The following is a 19231-nucleotide window of genomic DNA, read 5'->3' as shown; positions in this document are numbered from 1 at the left end:
TAGTCGAGTGACGGGGAGGCCAATTAATAGAGCGTTGCAGTAATCCAGGCGAGAGTGGATCAATGCAACAGTGAGGGTTTTTGTAGCTTCCATAGTGAGAAAAGGGCGGATTCTAGAGATGTTCTTTAGGTGTAAGCGGCAAGAGCGGGCAAGGGATTGTATATGGGATGTAAAGGAGAGATTGGTTTCAAACATAACACCCAGACAGCGCACCTGCTGCCGGGGTGTTATTGTGGTACCACCCACGGAGAAGGAAATGTCAGATTTAGGGAGGTTAGTAGACGGCGGGAGCAGAAGAAGTTCAGTTTTGGAGAGGTTGAGTTTCAGATAGAGAGCGGACATGATATTGGAGACTGCGGACAGACAGTCACTGGTGTTCTGTAGTACAGCGGGGGTAAGGTCGGGGGAAGACGTGTATAGTTGTGTGTCATCAGCATAAAGATGGTACTGAAAGCCAAATCTGCTGATGGTCTGTCCAATTGGGACCGTGTAGAGAGAGAAAAGAAGGGGGCCAAGGACTGAGCCCTGAGGTAGCAAGAGGAAGAGGAGATGACGTGGAGCCAGAGAACAAAACACTGAAGGAGCGGTCAATAACACTCAGATTCTCATTGTTCTACTTCTCAGGCCAGAAGCTAGTCATGCATGTCATAATTGCATCAGACAATGAATAGTAAAATTTAGTGCAAGTTGTATTATAGAGTAACTTTATAGAAAGAGAATGTAAAGTGTACAAGGAGGCACATTCATACAGGATATGATTTTGTATGGACCCTCCTTTAATTCTGCTGATTTTAAGTGGCACCATACACCGTGCATACTGTAATTAATGAGGCATTTGTGAAATGCGCATATAGGCCAGATCTTTTAGCTGTCCAAGTTGGATGATCAGTAAGATCCCAGAAAAAAGGACCCTTATTAACTGAAATTGCGATAATGTGGCAATTGAAATGGCAATATGTAATTCAGACATATTTAAAGTAAGTCTATCAACAGGATTTCACCCTCCAAGCCTTTTATAAGCAAATGTAGCTCTTTCAAAGACCATTCCAGCAATACCTTTACATGGTCGCTCCATTACTGAGAAATTAGTGTTTGAATTAATATGCAAATGAGGCTGAAGATATGAAGCCTCTGTCACTCCAGCTCTATTCCATGAGCAGAGCGCTGCCACTCCTGCTTGACTGACAGTCTCAGTGCTGTGTGACTTCAGGCAAAGGAGCCATCAGTCATGCAGGAGTAGGCAATAGAGCTAGAGTGATACAGATCTGCAATAGTTCTTCAGCCTCAATTGCATATCAGGCCATGTACAGTTGTAAGGCAAGCTGCGTTTCTGCCAGTGAATTTAGTGAGAAAGTGACCCAGGCAAATTAAGTAAACGCCCTTTTATTGTCCAAGTATTGCACACATGCAATCGCTCCCTTTCGGATTGCAGCCAAAAATATGCAAGTAAAGTCCAGTGCCACTGGCACTTGCACCCCTGTGAGGTTCTCGGGTTCTTCCATGTCGCTGGCTCTGACCCGTTAGCTTCACACAACCAGGATACATCCACAGCACCTTCAGCTCTGCTGTATGTGAAAACCAAACACAGAAACTGACCTACACAAACCATAACTGCAGGTTTGAATGAAAGCCATGGCCATGGGCCAATTGTAAGACCCAGACTGGAGTAAGAAATCTGTCCCACTAGCATCCTACAGATCTCTCTAAAATAGAAGTCAAAGACAGGTTTTCCTAAACTGACTTGTTCAAATAACTTGACCCAGTCCACACTTTTATTTTGCATGGTAACCACAGCCATGGCTGTAATTTCAATGTACTTCAGCAGTTCAGTATGATTCTAAGCACGTTGTGGGGAATACATAATGGCCCTCGCAAACGATTCCCCTCACTGTCTATCAAGTGGCATGTAAAAGTTTGGGCACTAATGGTCAAAATTACTGTTATTGTGAACAGTTAAGCAAGTTAAAGATGAAATGATCTCTACAAGGCCTAAAGTTAAAGTTGAAACATTTTTAAAAATTATAAAAGGGAAAATGGGCAGATGAAAAGTTTTGATTACCCTTGGAGATTTGTCTTCTCAGATAACTTTCGTGCTCGAATGTCCTGGGCCATTTTTTGATCGCTGGTGTCCCGCTGGCCAGCAAGCATTTTGGCGACGCAGAACTCAGGGATGCAGGCGGGAGTCATCAGAATTGCTGCTGTGTTACAAGGTCCCAACGATCGCCGAGGTCATTATATGGATCGTCAAATCGTTGCTGTGTCGTTGAGTTGATCTGCCTGTTTGGCAGCTTACTAGTGACCATTTAGCGATGCACCAGCGATTCTTTCCAGGTCGTATAGTTGTCGGGATCGCTGGTGCGTCACGTAGTGTAACGGGACCCTTACAAATGAAGGGTAGCTCATACTCCAAAAATCTTATCAGACTGTTTACGATTTTACTGCTCTCCTGAAACTTTGCAGTAAATGACTTATAGAAAGAGGAAAAGTCCAGCCGATTAAAAAAAAAAAAAAAAAAAGGCTATTTATTGAAAAATTCAAGTTAAGATCAACATCCCGCAGACAATTAGCGCTGTGACAAAGAACACATGTAGTGTTCGAAACACGTAGCTGCGTTACCGCTAATTGTCTGCGGGATGTTGATCTTAACTTGAATTTTTCAATAAATAGCCTTTTTTTTTATCAGCTGGACTTTTCCTCTTTCTACATTGCTTCCAAGTGGTCACTTTGCAGTCCGTGCTGACCACACGCCACAACAGGTGAGCTGGCTTTACTCTATTTCTTTATAAATGACTTGTGCCACTAAAGAATTCACAAAGCAGAGGAGGACGACCCAAAAGTGGCCTCCTATGGGATCTTATTTACATATAGTAATATTACTGTGCAGTAAGTGGTTTTCCCATTTGTGCTTTATTTGGCATATCTGACCAAAATCCGTTTTTCATTTGGAGGATGATTCTACGAAAGGACCTTTCACTGGACTTTATGTTTAAACTGAGTATACCTAATCCACATGGTGCTACTCTCTATTGCTGGGCAGGTAAACATCTCTTCCTTCTTTCTGCTGTATTTATGATGGTTTCCTCAAGCAGGGGAGGCATTTGTGAAACAGAAGTGGTAAGAACAACTGTCTCGAAAGGGAGAGCAATAGAGGAATAGACTTCACTAGGCTATGTGAGGCAGGGCAGTGGAGTCGGTGTCAATTGGACCTACTCAAACTCCTAAATATATGATAAATTGGGTACAGTAGTACAATGTAGGATGTGCTGTCAAATTTTTCATAAGAATTTGGAAAAGCTACAAAACGTATAAGGCTGCATTCACACGTCGCGGTTTTTAGCACGCAATTTTGCCGCGAAAACGCAAAAAAACCAGCATCCCATGCAATCCTATGGGATTCCGCAATGTTGTGCCAATGCTGCGGATTTTCCCACGGCGGAATCGCATCGCGGAAAAATCCGCAGCATGCTCATTATTTTGCGGAATCGCGGAAATTCCGCCCACATAGGAATGCATTGTTCTGCTTACTTTCCACATGTGGTTGTGCCCACCATGCGAAAAGTAAGCAGAACATTTGCGGATGGTACCCACGGTTCGGAGGAGAGGAGACTGTCCCTCCAGGCTGTGGGTACCATATCCCTGTAAAAAATAGAATTAAAGTAAAAAAATCGGGTTATATTCACCTTCCGATGTCCCGCGCAGCGTCCCCAGGCTTCAGCGCTACACGCGGCTAGTCCCGTTCCCAGTAATGCATTGCGATAATGACCTTTGCTGACTTTGTCTCGTGATACTGTAGCGTAATTTTTTTAATTATTTTTAACATTTGAACTTTTTACTACTGATGCTGCATAAGCATCAGTAGATAGTAAAAAGTTGGTCACACTATGTTTGACGAGTGTGACCAACCTGTCAATCAGTTCTCCAAGCGATGCTGCAGATCGCTTGGAAAAGGCAAGCATTCTGAAAGCTAATTACGCTTGCAAATCGCTTGTTTTTCCGCGGGAATTTAAAATGCGATTTTCCCGTGGAATGGAATGCCGGAATTCCCGCGGTAACTTCCGCCGGAGTTCCGCTATGTGTGAACTTAGCCAATATATCTGTTCATGATCTTGGCTTATATTTAAGACGAATCTGTGCTTCACTTTATGTACATGCTCAGTAGTGAGGGAGTGCTGTGGGGTCAGGGAAATTGAAGAATCTGAGTCGGAGGATTGGCTTACCGTCTCCTCAGCCCTGACAAGAGGGATGCAGCCTACAGCTGTAGCTGTACAACTTATCTGTGAAATGCCAAGGAGCTTGTAGGAAAGCTGTAACATTCACAAAAGCTGTGAAGAAGCGGGCATGGATCAGATCACAGGTGGAATCACCCAGGCACACAAGTCATCAGTCTTGGTCCGGGGGCTGGCTTGCATAAGCAATGAGCAAGCTACACCCCTAATCGGTGACTGTAGGGGAGAGGAGGTGTTATCAGGGGGCTGGCTTGTATTAGAATCCAATAGCAAGCCATAACCCCTGTTCTGTGACATACTGTACCAGAAGATGGAAGGAGCACTTAGCCGCTTCGTCACAGTGAATAGTTTGAAACAGTGCATAGTGTGACAAATGAAAGTACTACTATGGATGTGAGGATTAAAGTTTTTAAAATGTTGACATGATTTTTTTTTTTCTTTTTTCCCAGGAGTATGGGAGAAGTTAAGTTGATGTAAATACTTTTTTTTTTTTTTTTTTTCTTTTTTTATTTCATGGCGTACCTCTTTGACCTGAAAAATCCAAAGAAGGGTCTTCTGTAACACAAGGGCTTTGAAAAGCAAAAGAAAAGGTTTTGGTACTATGTTAGCCAGTTGAAAAAAGATTGATTGTTTTCAATGGGAGAAACAAAATAATAATCTTGATAAGTTATGCCACCTTTTTAATGCTGACAAATTAAAATAAGTGATGTCCTAAAGCAAACTTTCAAGACTGCTCACTTCTCTTCATCAGGCATGGTAAAACAAAGTTTCTGCCATTGAAGAAGGGCTTTTGACATGTTTTGATTTTGCAGTTAACTTCATCCCTAGTGCCGCCATCTTTAGTTTATATTTCACCTTTTGATCCATCATATGGACAACTATAAATTATGCACTAATATGATACTGTTTGGTTTATCTTATGATGGCAATGTACAGATAAATTAATAAAGCAATTGAAATCATTTTCTCTTTGTCTTCCAAATGGCAAACATGCCTAGTAGTGAAGTGATGTATGCCCTGCTCATGATATCCTGCATATTTTTTTTTTATCCTGTTGAGTTTACTATAAACCTTAAAATATATATACTCTTAGAGCCGGGTTCCCCAACTCCAGTCCTCAAGACCCACCAACAGATCATGTTTTCAGGATTTCCTGTGTATTGCACAGGTGAAGCAATTATCACCTGAGCAATACTAAAGAAATCCTGAAAACATGATCTGTTGGTGGGTCTTGAGGACTGGAGTTGCGGAATCCTGTCTTAGAGTACCTATAACCAATCAGTGTCTGCCCTTTCTATTTAATAATTGTTCATCCCCAGATTGTTGATTTGTTGAAATATAATCTAGGAACAAAAACCCTTCAAAGGTAGCCCTATTGTTCCCTGAAAGGACCTGACTTTCTCATATAGTGGAGCCTGGTCTTCGGGCTGTGGGTCCCAGCATTCAGAGCAGATCCTACAATCCGCCATGGCTGACTTCACAGTGAAAATGCAGGATTTCTCCCTTTATTTAAGCCAAGTTCAGTTATGTAGTTGATTAAAGATGCACTTCCATCAAACATTTTATCCTCTTAATATATTGCAGTCCTCATATTATACCGCACTGTGTATTTACAATTGCTCATTTTGCCCTTCTACACAGCTAATTCTTCTCTTTTCCATTAGGCATAAGACAATGACATAACATTATTAAAAATTGACTTGCTGAATCCTTCTAAGCTCTATATAGTAACAGGAGGTCAATTTTCTTTGTATGACTCATCAGTCACTGCAAAATTACGTGGCCAGTTGGAGGAGCAGCTGAGTCATAAGTTGAAGAGGGGAATGATAAATGCAGGGACAAGAGATTTCCCGTTTCTAAAGACAAGGATGCACTGATATGTTTGATGTCCCCATCCTCTTCACTTTCTGCCTGCACAAGTATTTATAGTCACGGCCCTTTACTTCTCGTGTATTAATATAAAATACATATTTGCTTTACTAGGTCTTTAGATTTCATACTGCTGTTTTACTGTAATCTTTATAAAATATTTCAGATGGTGTGGTCATTCTGCTTCTGTGTAAGCTGCATGTGGATGGCTTTAACATTTTGCTTATTAATCGTTATGAAGGTTACAAATTTTGAAAGCTGAAATTAATGAAATGGAACCAGTACAACCTCTGGTTTCACAAATGGAGCACATACAAATGGGCTTAGCAGTTCATTTGACACACAAAGCAGTGGGATAAAGAGTAAAAGTAAAAGCTTTTATCTCACTTTTTTTTTTCTCAAAATGTGGATTATCTCCAATATCACATTATTTTTTCCTGCCAATCTACATGCACTATCAGTGCCCAGTGACACGAAGAACTATTACTGAATTCTTTTTTGCTATGCTCTACTACATCATTTGTGAAACTACTGAAGTTGGCTGTCCAAACAGGTATGTAGTAATGTTCTAAAATGCAATTTTTCTTTTTCTTGCAAATCGAACAGATATAGTGAATTCACAACCATGTTTTCTTTTCTTTCCTTCCCTTTCTTCCTTCTTACCTTCTCAATTACTCTATACCTTTCATTTTTATACCATCTGCATGTTTTCTTTTTTTTTTCTCTTTGTATCAATATTTTCTTCATTCCTTTTTTTTTTTTTTTTTTTCCTTTTTGCTCACCTTCCATTTACCCCTTTTTGTAGTCTGTTTAGATGAAGATGATGTCGCAGCTGAGTTGAACCGAGAACAGAATGAGAAAACCATTCGTAGCACGCAAACAGCTCTCCGAAACTTTAGAGACTTTATCATCTCAAAATACCCCATGGAGACGAGAGAAATCTACATGATTCCTTGCAAAGAATTAGATGACTTCCTAGCTTCTTTCTTCGTAGATGCCAGGCAAAAAGATGGCTCTGAGTATGAGCCAAACAGTCTTGCCAATTATCAGTGTGGCCTGGAACGATATCTGAAGGAGCACAGGTATGGTTATAGCATAACCAGAGACAAGGAATTTAAAAGGTCACAAGATGCTTTAAAACAAAAGCAAATTGAACTACGATGTAAAGGAAAAGGAAACAAACCCCATAAATCTATGAAGCTGACCTTTGCTGATGAACTTATTCTTCGCAAGAGAGGTCTTCTGAGTCGCTACAATCCTGAAGGTCTGCTAAATCTTGTATGGTTGAACAACACCAAAGCTTTTGGACACTGTACAGGTTTTCATGGATCCACACTCAAATGGGGGGATGTAAGGCTACGAATATTGGAGACTGGATTGGAATTTCTTGAGTGGATGGGTCAGGAAAGTCCTGACTCAAAGATCAAAAGAGCAGGGACAGAATGTAGAGTATATGCCACACCACACTCTCCACAAACTTGTCCTGTGCAAGACTACAAAGAATATGCACAGCGACGACCTCCAGCAATGCGCTATGAAGATGCTCCTTTCTACCTGTCCATCAAGCCTGTTGTTAACCTAGCTGCACTTCACTGGTACAATTGTCAGGCTCTTGGTAAAAACAAACTGGCCAAAATGGTGAAAACAATGTGTGAGAAGGGTAACATACCTGGAAGAAAAACCAACTTTAGTGTGTATCAAAGTTGTAGCACTCTATCGGAAGCCCAAAGTAATCAGCTAGTCCTGATTTGTAACAATCTGAGCCAACAAGCTGCCCAGTCTATGGCAACTCACTCGGGGCCTGGAAACTTTATTGTTTCTGCCTCTTATGACTCTTCTTCTGACACAACTTAGCACATCGCTGTAAAAAATCTCAACAAGGGTCTCTTAGAATTTTAGACTAGCACTAAAAATTAAACTGTGATTGAATGTTTGAGTTCGGCCCACTTCTAATTTTAAGTCACCTTAGAAACAAAAATAATTAAATACTGTAATATATTTAGTTTTTTTTCTCTTTACAAGTCTGTAATAGATCTAGTTTTTGTATTGCACCTACAAAAATATACTGTAGTGGTCAACCAAAATGCATGCTGTAGCCTGAAAAAAAAAAAAAATACTGTTGAAAGGGTACTTTTTTAAAAAATATTAATACATAGGCCTTGACTGACGAGCACAGCAACAGGCTACATTTTTTCAGAAAGGGTGCTAAACATTTCATGTAAAATTTTCAAAGAAATGCCAGAAGTAGGCTCATGCTGCCAGTTTCCTACTTCATTAATGCTTGCTCGACCTGAAACAATGAGACAGTTCTGACCTAGAAGTTTGTATAGCGGCCTTTTTGTCTTCTGCACTTGATTAAATGAAGCAACTTGAACTCTGTATGTTGCCTTTCACAGACTGAAAACATTGAGATAGTTGCATTTTAACTTTTTTAATTATATTCTTTTATTTTTTTGGACAAAATTAGGACTTTAATGTAAGGTTTGTACAACTGTAGCATCAAGGCAAGATATTATTTATAGCAATATGCAATGTTGTTTATGGCGTGAAGACTGTTCCTCAATTCATCTGCACTGTAGTGAGCCAGAGCTGGGCCACAGCCACATATATATATGTTGTTCATGAAACTGCAATCACCACGGCATGGGAAACTACTGAAATGTTTTGTTTTTGACCTCTTAAAATGAAAAGCATCATATTTTTGTGTAATATCCAGTCTCCTCTGTGAAGTGTTCACTGTTCAACTGTTTTCTCTTGAAGTTTAATTTTAACTTATTAAAATGACTGCAGTATTTACAATCCTGATGCAACAAAATGGGAAAATTATAATTTATTAAAAAAAGGTACAATATCAGACTCCGCTCTTTTGTTTGAATGCCTCTTTTTCTTAAAATCCTGACTTATACCAAGCTATACAATGGTACTCTTTGTTTCGGCTAGATGCTTTTGGCACGTTTTGTATTAAAAGATGTAGATTTGTTGAGGATTTATAGTGCAACTTCTGCACCAACGTTACAGGGCAAACAAATGAAATTTTACAAAAACTCGTTCACACAAAGATGGGCAAAAACATAGATTTTAGGGCATGCTGAAGATTTTTGAATTCAAAATCCACAACAGGAAAGTTCTGTCACTTCTAAACCTTTCCCAAATATCTATTTCCCCTCTAATTTTCTTATCTGGACTCCCAAGACTCCTGTGGTGTAGAGGTCCTGAAGTGTTGTGTAGTATTGCTTGCATCTCTTCATGACATCACCAGCTATCATGACTAGAGTTGAGCGAATTTGTTCGGGTCCCCGCTTATTCGGCAAGCTATAGCGCTTACCGAATAAGCTACAGCAGGAACCCAGATACATGGAGCGTGCTGATTGATCGGCACCGCAGCGGCATGTGTCGCAGCTGCGTCTCACACCACATGCATGGAGAGCCTGTGTGTTGGGCTCTCCATGCATGTGCTGTGACACAGCCACGAGACATGCCGCTGCAGCGCCGATCAGCTGATCAGCCTGCACACTCCATGTATCTGGGTTCCTGCTGCAGCTTATTCGGTAGCAGCGATTGCTTGCCGAATAAGCGGGGACCTGAACAAATTCGCTCAACTCTAATCATGACCCTACATGACAATGAAAGGGGTTGTTCAGACAAATTTTTTTTTGTACCCTATTTAAATCCTTGACACAAATGTTATCATAGCTTGCATGGGCTTCTAAAGTCTGAACCTTTTCTTTCAATTTGAGTCTGCAATCTAAAAGGTAGTTTTTTTTTTCTTTTTAAATGTTTTTGGCAATAACAATAACTTTTCAGAAATACGATCTAGTTACTAGTGATGCCTATGCCCACATAATGGATTCATTCTTAAAACAAAAAAAATGGTTTGGTACCGTGTTAGCCAGTAGAAAAAAAATATAAAGTGCTCTCAGTGAGAGAAACAAAATAGGAATCTTGTGGGTATGATACCTTTTAATGGCTAACAAATAATAGTGAATGTTGTTATAAAGCAAGCTTTCGGGACTGCTTACGTCCCTTCATCAGGCTGATGAAGGGACGTAAGCAGTCCCGAAAGCTTGCATTGTAACAACATTCACTATTATTTGTTAGCCATTAAAAGGTATCATACCCACAAGATTCCTATTTTGTTTCTCTCACTGAGAGCACTTTATATACAGATTTTCTTTTAACATATAAGCTAGTCACAATAGGGTAGACAAGTACGTTTTGTGATCTTTAACCTAAAGGATACTTTATATGATATATTGATGTAGTTTTAGGCCCATTTTACATGGCAATAATGATCAGTGTTTTACAGTGAGTATGGAAAGTATTCAAACTCCTTTAAATTTTCCACTCTTTGTTTCCTTGCAGCCATTTGGTAAATTCAAAAAAGTTCAATTTTTTTCTCAGTGTACGCTCTGCACCCCATCTTGACTGAAAAAGAAATGTAGAAATTTTTGCAGAGATATTTAAAAAAGAAAAACTGAAATATCACATGGTCATAAGTATTCAGACCCTCTGCATAACCCCACCTCACTCGTACAGTACACAGTAAGCTGTCAATCAGTGGTGTGGGCAGGGGTATAAGTTGTTCAGCATTCATAGAACTGGTATATAAAACAGTGATTTTTATCAAAGCTACAGCAAGCATCCCAGTAAGTGACACATCACTAAACAGGATATATGTTCACATCTCCGAGCAGCATGATATAGGACAGAGTCCCTTTAATAAGCAGAGATTACCTGATTACCAAGCTCTAATGTCCTCAGACTGGCTGTAATCACACTAAGGCCGGGGTCAGCCTTGCAAGAAACTCTCACGAGTCTTGCACGTCAATACCCGTGCCGTAGGAGGGCAACAACCCAGCAGCAGGACCGCTACCTCCGCCTTTGTGCAAGGAGGAACAGGAGGAGCACTACCAGAGGCCTGCAAAATGACCTCCAGCAGGCCACAAATGTGCATGTGTCTGCACAAACTGTTAGAAACAGACTCCATGAGGATGGTCTGAGGGCCCGACATCCACAGATGGGGGTTGTGCTCACAGCCCAACACTAGGTTTGACAAATTTGCCACTGGTTCCCTGTGCTCTTCACAGATGAAAGCAGGTTCACACTGATCACATGTGACAGAGTCTGGAGATGTTGTGGAGAGCGATCTGCTGCCTGCAACATCCTTCAGCATGACCAGTTTGGCAGTGGGTCAGTAATGGTGTGGGGTGGCATTTCTTTGGAGTGTTGCACAGTGTTGGGCTGTGAGCACAACCCCCATCTATGGACGTCGGGCACTCAGACCATCCTCATGGGGGTCTGATTCTAACTGTTTGTGCAGACACATACACATTTGTAGCCTGCTGGAGGAGGTCATTTTGCATGGTTCTGGCAGTGTTCCTCCTGTTCCTCCTTGCACAAAAGCTGAGGTAGCGGTCCTGCTGCTGGGTTGTTGCCCTCCTACGGCCCCCTCCATGTCTCCTGGTGTACTGAACCGGCTCCTGGTAGCGCCTCCAGCCTCTGGACACTACGCTGACAGACACAGCAAACCTTGCCACAGCTCACATTGATGTGCCATCCTGAATGAGCTGCACTACCTGAGCCACTTGTGTGGGATGTAGATTCTGTCTCATGCTACCACGAGTGTGAAAGCACAAACATTCAAAAGTGACCAAAACATCATCCAGAAAGCATTGGTACTGAGATGTGGTCTCTGGTCCCCATCTGCAGAACCACTCCTTTATTGAGGGTGTCTTGATAATTGCCTATAATTTCCATCTGTTGTCTATTCCATTTGCACAACAGCATGTGAAATTGATTGTCAATCAGTGTTGCTTCCTAAGTGGACAGTTTGATTTCACAGAAATTTGATTTACGTGGAGTTATATTCTGTTGTTTAAGTGTTCCCTTTATTTTTTTGAGCAGTGTATATCTCGCCAAACTTGCTGCCTCTTTTCTATTGCTGCCCTCAGGACAACATAGGAGATGTGACTAATCTACTTTTACTTTTCTTAAAATGTTTGCCGTCTTGTTGTTTAACAATCTTGGCCCACACATATATCGATATGGAGAGGCAGGTTGTGCACATTAATTTATTTCATGTGGGCAACACTGTATGAATTGCTAGGAAACTGGTGTATATGTCAAACATATAGCTCTCACAAGCTTGGAAAACACTTGCATAAGTAATCGTGATCTCAGTAACTTTAGCTTGTAACACAAGTTGCAGCTCAGCTTTAATGCTGCTTTAAAGCTTTATTTATTTCCATCTGATGACAGATATCTAAGAATAGCTCGCTCACTCATTTCGCTCTTTTATCTGTACTTTAAATTATACACATGGCCTATTTCTAAGTTGAATTTTCCCACCTTCATCAGCCTTGGCTTTGTTAAACTTTTAGGCTTCAAATCATCATTTGTGGGGGTTTAGGTCACACTTTTTTTTTTTTTTTCTTTTTAACGTCTTATATTTGTTGCCATTTTTGTGTGAAGTTCTTCAAAATGGAGCATGCGATTCATGAATTTACACGAAGTAAAAAATGGTTTTTATTTTTGTGTGCAACATTTTCTTTCTTTTTTTTTTGCATTTTCCACATATAATTTGCAAAGTGGCACTAAGTCGCCCCAAAATACAATGTGTACATAAAATCACCCCAGGGGAGACTGGAGTAAATGTTTGAAAAATTTTGTAGCTTTTCAAAAAGTTGTATATGAGGAATCTGGTTTAAAAACCTCTTGAAACTAGAACCTCTAACCACAATAGCAAGTTTTCATGAAGAAAAAAAAAAAAAGGTAAACTCCTAGAATAGACTTCAAAAGACAGATGGAAAGATTAATTTGGAGTAAGCAAAACAAATAAGTGGAAAACACAAAACGGGCACAAATACAATAATGAATATGACCCTTAGGCCACGTTCACACGATCAGTATATGGTTAGCATTTTATATTGGTATGTGTAAGCCAAAAACCAGCAGTGGGTGATAAATACAGAAGTGGTAACTAGAGTTGAGCGACTTTGGTCGGATCGGGTTTCGTGAAACCCGAATGAAACAAAATAAGTTTCAGATGAAACTCGTCCGACTAGAGCAAAACAAAGTCGGAGTTTCGTCCGAAACCCGACCCCAATGCAAGTCAATGGGAAATAAAAGTCGGACGAAACTCCGACTTTGTTTTGCTCTAGTCGGATGAGTTTCATCTGAAACTTATTTTGTTTCATTCGGGTTTCACGAAACCCGATCCGACCAAAGTCGCTCAACTCTAGTGGTAACGTGTTTCTATTATACTTTTCCACTCCTGCTTTTGGCTTGCACATACTGATGTAAAATACTAATTAAACACTGACCATGTGAATACGGCCTAAGTATGCTATTTGGATACTTTATCGTTTTGCTGAGGAATCTGCAGATCAGGTAACAATAACAGGTACTAACAGGTGCGCCATTGCTACATTACACGTCAAAGGTTTGATGGTGGATGACTTTTTTTTTTTTCAGCGTTCGTTATCCACTTATTAGCAGTCCTTTATGCAGTATATTACTTTGATATGGTAATTGCCTCTTCAGAGGGGAAGTGGACTTGGACTCTAGTGACACCTTTTTGGAAGTCGCAATCCTAAAAGTTACGATCTACCCTTTAACAAGCTTTGCCATATTACTTGGGATAAAGGGTCGATAGTGACTTTTAGGTTTGCTACTTCCAATGGGTGGCCCTAGAGTTCAAGTCCTCTTCCTCTCTGAAGAGGCAATTTGCATATTTAGCTTTCTATAGGAGCATTGCATGGCTTATAAGCCTCCTCACATTGGTATTCCAGGCTAGGCATGCCACTCCACTCCACAAGGAGAAACATTACCCCTATGTAACTTTAAAATATTTAACAGCAGTGATCCAACATGATCTCAAACCTATATCAGCAGGCGAACTACACGCATGTAAAAAAGCTGTAAGGGCAATGCTTCAAATAAGGGCCAGACTAAGTCGACAATTGGCCCTAAACTGTACCCCTGTACACCCTTCCACATGTCTAGTTCTAATCATCTGGTGTTAAGCCCCTTCTTTAAAATTGTCCCTCTGTTCAATTTGGCTTGCTTTGTCTGCTGCTATCCTTTCATTACCAGACTCAATGCTGTCTCATTATTGCCAATTTCAGTGTCTTTTTTTTTTTTTTTTTTTCCCTTTTCTTCTGACCGTGCCAGCCAGAATGCCCCTGACTATTATGGATGCAGTACCTTCTAATTGTCTCCTCCTAATTGGGCCAACATTTCCTTACTGTATAGTGCCCGAAAAGTCCCTTTGATTCTAGAGTGGTGCTTTAAATATAATTCCCCTGCCCGCTATCTCATACTCGCCAGCCGCTGCCTTCCTCCTTTTCCAGCGTTGCCCCCATTTGTCTCCAGCGAAAAGTGACCTGCTGACAGCTCCAGTTTCATGGAAAGAGCCAGAGGTCACTTTTCAATACATCTCCATGAGGGCCTCGTTCTGGCTCTCATAGACTTGTATTAAGCTCTTGTGATGTCACTTCTGACTTCCGGCCAGTCAGAAGTTATGGGCACAAGATGGCGCCGTGGGACCAGAGTGGCATCGGTAAAAGGTGAACCTGCTGGAAGGTGAGTATCGGAACGGGCAGGCGTTTACATTTAAAGCGCCATTCCTGCGCTGAAAGAAACACTATAGTGGTGCTTTAAGCATTCATTTGCCTGAGAAATGCTGCAACAGTTGACATTCTGCATGTTGTCAAAAACGCAGCAGGGCTCCAAATATAGAAAACAAAATGTGTGCACAAGATTTAAAAAAAGCCATGTGTGAACATACACTGACTATACAGCTATTATTAGTGATAATTCAAGAGTGACTTACAAAACTGTTGCTGAAAGACCAGGCCTACAGTGCAATATAAATTAGACCTTGCAAGCTTCAGACAAGACCTCATTTTGTGCATCCTGCTTCTCTTATATACACTGCGATGAGGATTTAGAAATCGTCTACACAAAGTAAAAAATTAATTGCTGCCTGGCCTCATTGGTACTGTTCAACACCATTGGGCACATTGGTGACTATTGGAACCTTGGTGGCTGCCTAAAGCACTCATGTTGGAATCAACCACTGTTTCCACTTTTTTTTTATTGTTTGCCCTTTGAATTAGTTTGATTTCTTAAAGGAATTGTTCCTTATCATAAAACTTTTGTCTGACAGCTCAGTTCATTGAAAAAAAAAGGCACTCTACTTACCCTTACCGGTCTTCAGCGTTGCCACGGTCTGTTTTGTTTGGCTGTAGCTGGTGAATTAGCTCAATGGCTCTGTCAGTTTAGACTGGAGAGAGTGCTGGGCTCAGCGAATGTAGGTAAAGTGCGAACTGATGTGGGTTTTTTTTGTTGTTTTTTTTTTAGTACCAATAGCATTGGCTGTTTTTTTAGTGACAACCCTTTTAAGGTCACCACAAATGAAATTTGGTGCTTATTAATGATGAGCAAGCGTGCTTGGATAAGGTGTTATCCGAGCATGCTCGTGTCCTAATCAAGTAAGTTCGGCGTGCTTGAAGAAAATGATCAAGTCACCGTTTCAAGGCTGTTTGAGAGCCGCAACACGTGCAGGGATTTGTGTAAAAAAAAAAAAAAAAATCCTTGCATGTGTTGCAGCTCTCGAACAGCTACGAGACATGCAGCCACGGCGACCCGAGCATTTTCTTCAAGCACGCCATAAATACTCGATTAGGACATGAGTGTGATCACAAATCACTGATGCTTATAATTCCTTATCTAAGGTACAGTTGTAAATGATGTCTAACACTACAGTACAATTTATATACCCGTAGATTTGTTAGGGGTTTTTTTTTTGGGGGGGGGAGGCTTAAAGGGGAATTTTCATCTAACGCCCCTGTTCTCAACACAAGGCCGGGATCACACTACTGTGTGTGACGCCGGAAACTCGCACGAGTCTCGCATCAGCACCCGGCGCTGCCGCCAGCACTCAGGACTGGAGCTGCGGCTACATAGAAATACATGCATAGAAATACATGCAGCTGCAGCTCCGGTCCTGAGTGCCGGCGGCAGCGCCGGGTGTTGATGCGAGAGGCTCGTGCGAATTTCTCGCATTACACACGGTAGTGTGATCTCGGCCTAAGTGAGAATCACAAAAATGGAACCCTCTCAACAAAAATACTTCGTTTTTAATGTGACATAAATGTTTGAGATGTTAATACACCTTTAATTCTTATGATTGATTTTTATCTTCATGTAGGGTTCCTTCACATGTTTTGTGCCTCACATTACTAACTTTTTTTCGGCAGCAATGTTTTTTTTATTAACACATGCATCTTTCTTTTATATTTCTCCTGCCCTATAAAAATGCTTAAAGGAAACACCATACATAGAATATGCTGCGTCTTGATAAAAATGACAACGGCACAAAAAATATACAAAAGTACACCAGAAAAGCAATTTATTTGTAATAATGTGCTTGTCCCAGGCTAGTGGAATGCTGTGAAGGATTGATCATATAGATAACTGGATTGTAAAGCATTTATTGTTTATGCATCTCTTGGATCTACCATGTGCTGGTAATATTTGTTGTCATGGTTTTAGTTTATGTTGGAGCAGGGCAGCTACTAAAGTGGCTTGTTTGTGCCACAAAAAGTGAGATGTCAGGTAACCAGGAACATTCAAATGGAATAGATGGAAAAAACCCTTTTAAATAAAGCCTGAGTTCTTCACGTAGCAAGCGTTTGGAGGTGCTAGGCAATAGAACCAGTCTGATGGCAAAGGGATCACAGAAGTCATGGGAGAGTGGTAAGTGGCATAGTGGGCACCTTAGCAGGCAACAATTAACTGAATAATTTTTTTTTTTTTTTTTTTTTTTAAATCACTAAAGATGAAAATTAGTATTACCACTAGTGATGAGTGACCCGTTTGTTGCCGCAACACATGCTACAGATGACTACCCATTCCTGCTAATACATGTGGGGACAAATGACACAGCAAGAAACGACCTGGAAACCATCTGCAGTGACTTTGAAAACTTAGGTAAGAAAGTGAACGAACTGGGAGCGCAGGTGGTCTTCTCTTCCATCCTCCCAGTGGATGGCCATGGAACAATGAGGTGGAAAAAGATTCTGCAGGTGAACAACTGGCTACGTCGATGGTGTCGTCAGCAAGGTTTTGGATTTCTGGATCACGGAGTGAATTACCTATACGATGGACTACTTGCTAGAGATGGGGTGCACCTTACGAAGACTGGAAAACATGTATTTGGAAGTCACCTTGCTACACTTGTAAGGAGAGCTTTAAACTAGAACAACATGGGAAGGGAAGCAAAAGGCCAGAAAAAGCCATACACCTGACAAATGCTATTGAGAACTCTGCTATTAGAAATGGAAAGGAAGAACAAAGAAAAAAGAATCTAAATAATAAAAATATTGGAGAAAGAGAAACCAATCACGAACTAAAATGTTTCTGTACTAATGCACAAAGCATGGGCAACAAACAAGGAGAATTGGAACTACTAACGCAGGAAAAGAAATGTCACTGGAATCACTGAAACTTGGTGGGACAATACACAAGATTGGAATACAAGGTTAGAAGAATATAACTTATTTGCAAGAAGCAGACTTGAGAAACAAGGAGGAGGTGTCGCATTATATGTTAGAAACGCGTATGTCTGCACAGAGATTGAAGCTTCAGAGGCTGGGAGTACTGTGGAAACTGGGTAAGAATACAAGGACAACAATGGAAAGGACACCAATGTAGGCATTTACTACAGGCCGCCTGTGCAAGCTGAAGATATGGATGAACTCTTTATGCATCAAATGGCCGAGTTCTCCAAAAAATATGACATAGTTGTCATGGGAGATTTCAACTATCCAGACATTTGTTGGGAATCTCTCTCAGGCAAAACTATCAGGTCAAGGAAATTCTTATCCTCTCTTGCTGACAAATCCTCATAAACAGGGAGGAAATGGTTGAGAAGGTAAAAGTGGCTGGGACCCTAGGAGGTAGCGACCATGCTATTTTAGAATTTTGGATAACTAGAGGAGGAAGACCTGTGAAGACTCAGACGTCAAGGTTAGATTTCAGAAAGGCAGATTTTAAGGGACTCAGAAAGAGAATTGGAGGGATCCAATGGCTGGATATCCTTAAGGACAAAAATGTCCAGGAAGGATGGGAAATCTTGAAAAATGAAATTCTCAAAGCACAATTGTTAACAATTCCGAAAAGAGGCAAGAATAGGACGCATTTAAGGAAACCAGGATGGATGAGCACAGAACTTAAGCACATGCTAAAAAGGAAGAAAGAAATATTTATAAAATGGAAAGAGGGAGGCATATCTAAAGACGAATATAATGCTGTCTGCAGAACCTGCAGGGCACAAATCAGATTATCTAAAGCTGACAATGAATTGAGGCTTGCAAGAGACGTCAAAAGCAATAATAAAGGATTTTGGGGATATGTCAAAAGTAAAAGAAAAGTCAAAGATGCTATTGGATTTTTACAGGATGAAAATGATGAAATGGTAAGACAGGATGTTGAGAAGGCCGAACTTTTAAATTCCTATTTTGCATCTTTTCTCTCCGAAAGGAAATGTAACATCAACTGTTCTTCATTGTCATATTAAGGGAATAGAAGAATCCAGGATATCTATAGACCGAAAGATAGTGAGGAAACACTTGGCTAAACTAAATGAATTCAAGTCTCCAGGTCCAGATGAATTACACCCCAGAGTACTGAAGGAGATAGCAGAAGAAATTTTTGAACCCCTCTCCATAATCTTTGAAAATTCTTGGAGAACAGGAGAAGTTCCAGAAGACTGGAGAAGAGCAAATGTTGTTCCTATCTTCAAAAAGGTGAAGAAGGTGGACCCAGGCAACTATTTCCGGGTGAGTCTGACTTCTATACCAGGAAAGATCTTTGAACAAATTATTAAACATGTATGTAAGTACCTGGATAAGAATGAAGTGATTAAATAGAGTCTGACATGACTTATTAGTTACAAACCCATGCTGACTAACTTAATTTCCTTCTATGACAGAATCACTGATTGGGTGGATCAGGGAAATGCTGTAGATATAGTATATCTTGACTTCAGCAAACCATTTGACAAAGTATCTCACACAATCCTTATTGAAAAAATGACTAAGTATGTAATGGACAAGGCAACTGTTAGGTGG

General features: G+C 40.6%; 1 protein-coding gene across 2 annotated transcripts in view; it reads left to right on the top strand.

Moving 5' to 3' along the window:
* KIAA1958 (KIAA1958 ortholog) overlaps positions 1 to 19231 on the top strand; it is a 146098-nt gene that overhangs the window by 117965 nt on the left and 8902 nt on the right. Inside the window, exon 3 of one of the 2 annotated variants that reach the window (XM_073549692.1) lies at positions 6901 to 8949. The exons of the other annotated variant lie outside the window; for it this stretch is intronic. Coding sequence (XP_073405793.1) covers positions 6901 to 7949 — 1049 coding nt within the window. The 3' untranslated portion in view covers positions 7950 to 8949. Of the gene's footprint in view, positions 1 to 6900; positions 8950 to 19231 lie in introns of those variants that run through there. 2 annotated transcript variants of the gene reach the window in all.

The sequence above is a fragment of the Dendrobates tinctorius genome, unplaced genomic scaffold, assembly GCF_039654945.1.
Source record: "Dendrobates tinctorius isolate UK_male_01 unplaced genomic scaffold, ASM3965494v1 ptg000160l, whole genome shotgun sequence".
Taxonomy (NCBI): Eukaryota; Metazoa; Chordata; class Amphibia; order Anura; family Dendrobatidae; genus Dendrobates; species Dendrobates tinctorius.
The sequence above is the reverse complement of the archived record's forward strand: the minus strand, read 5'-3'. Positions and strand labels throughout refer to the sequence as shown.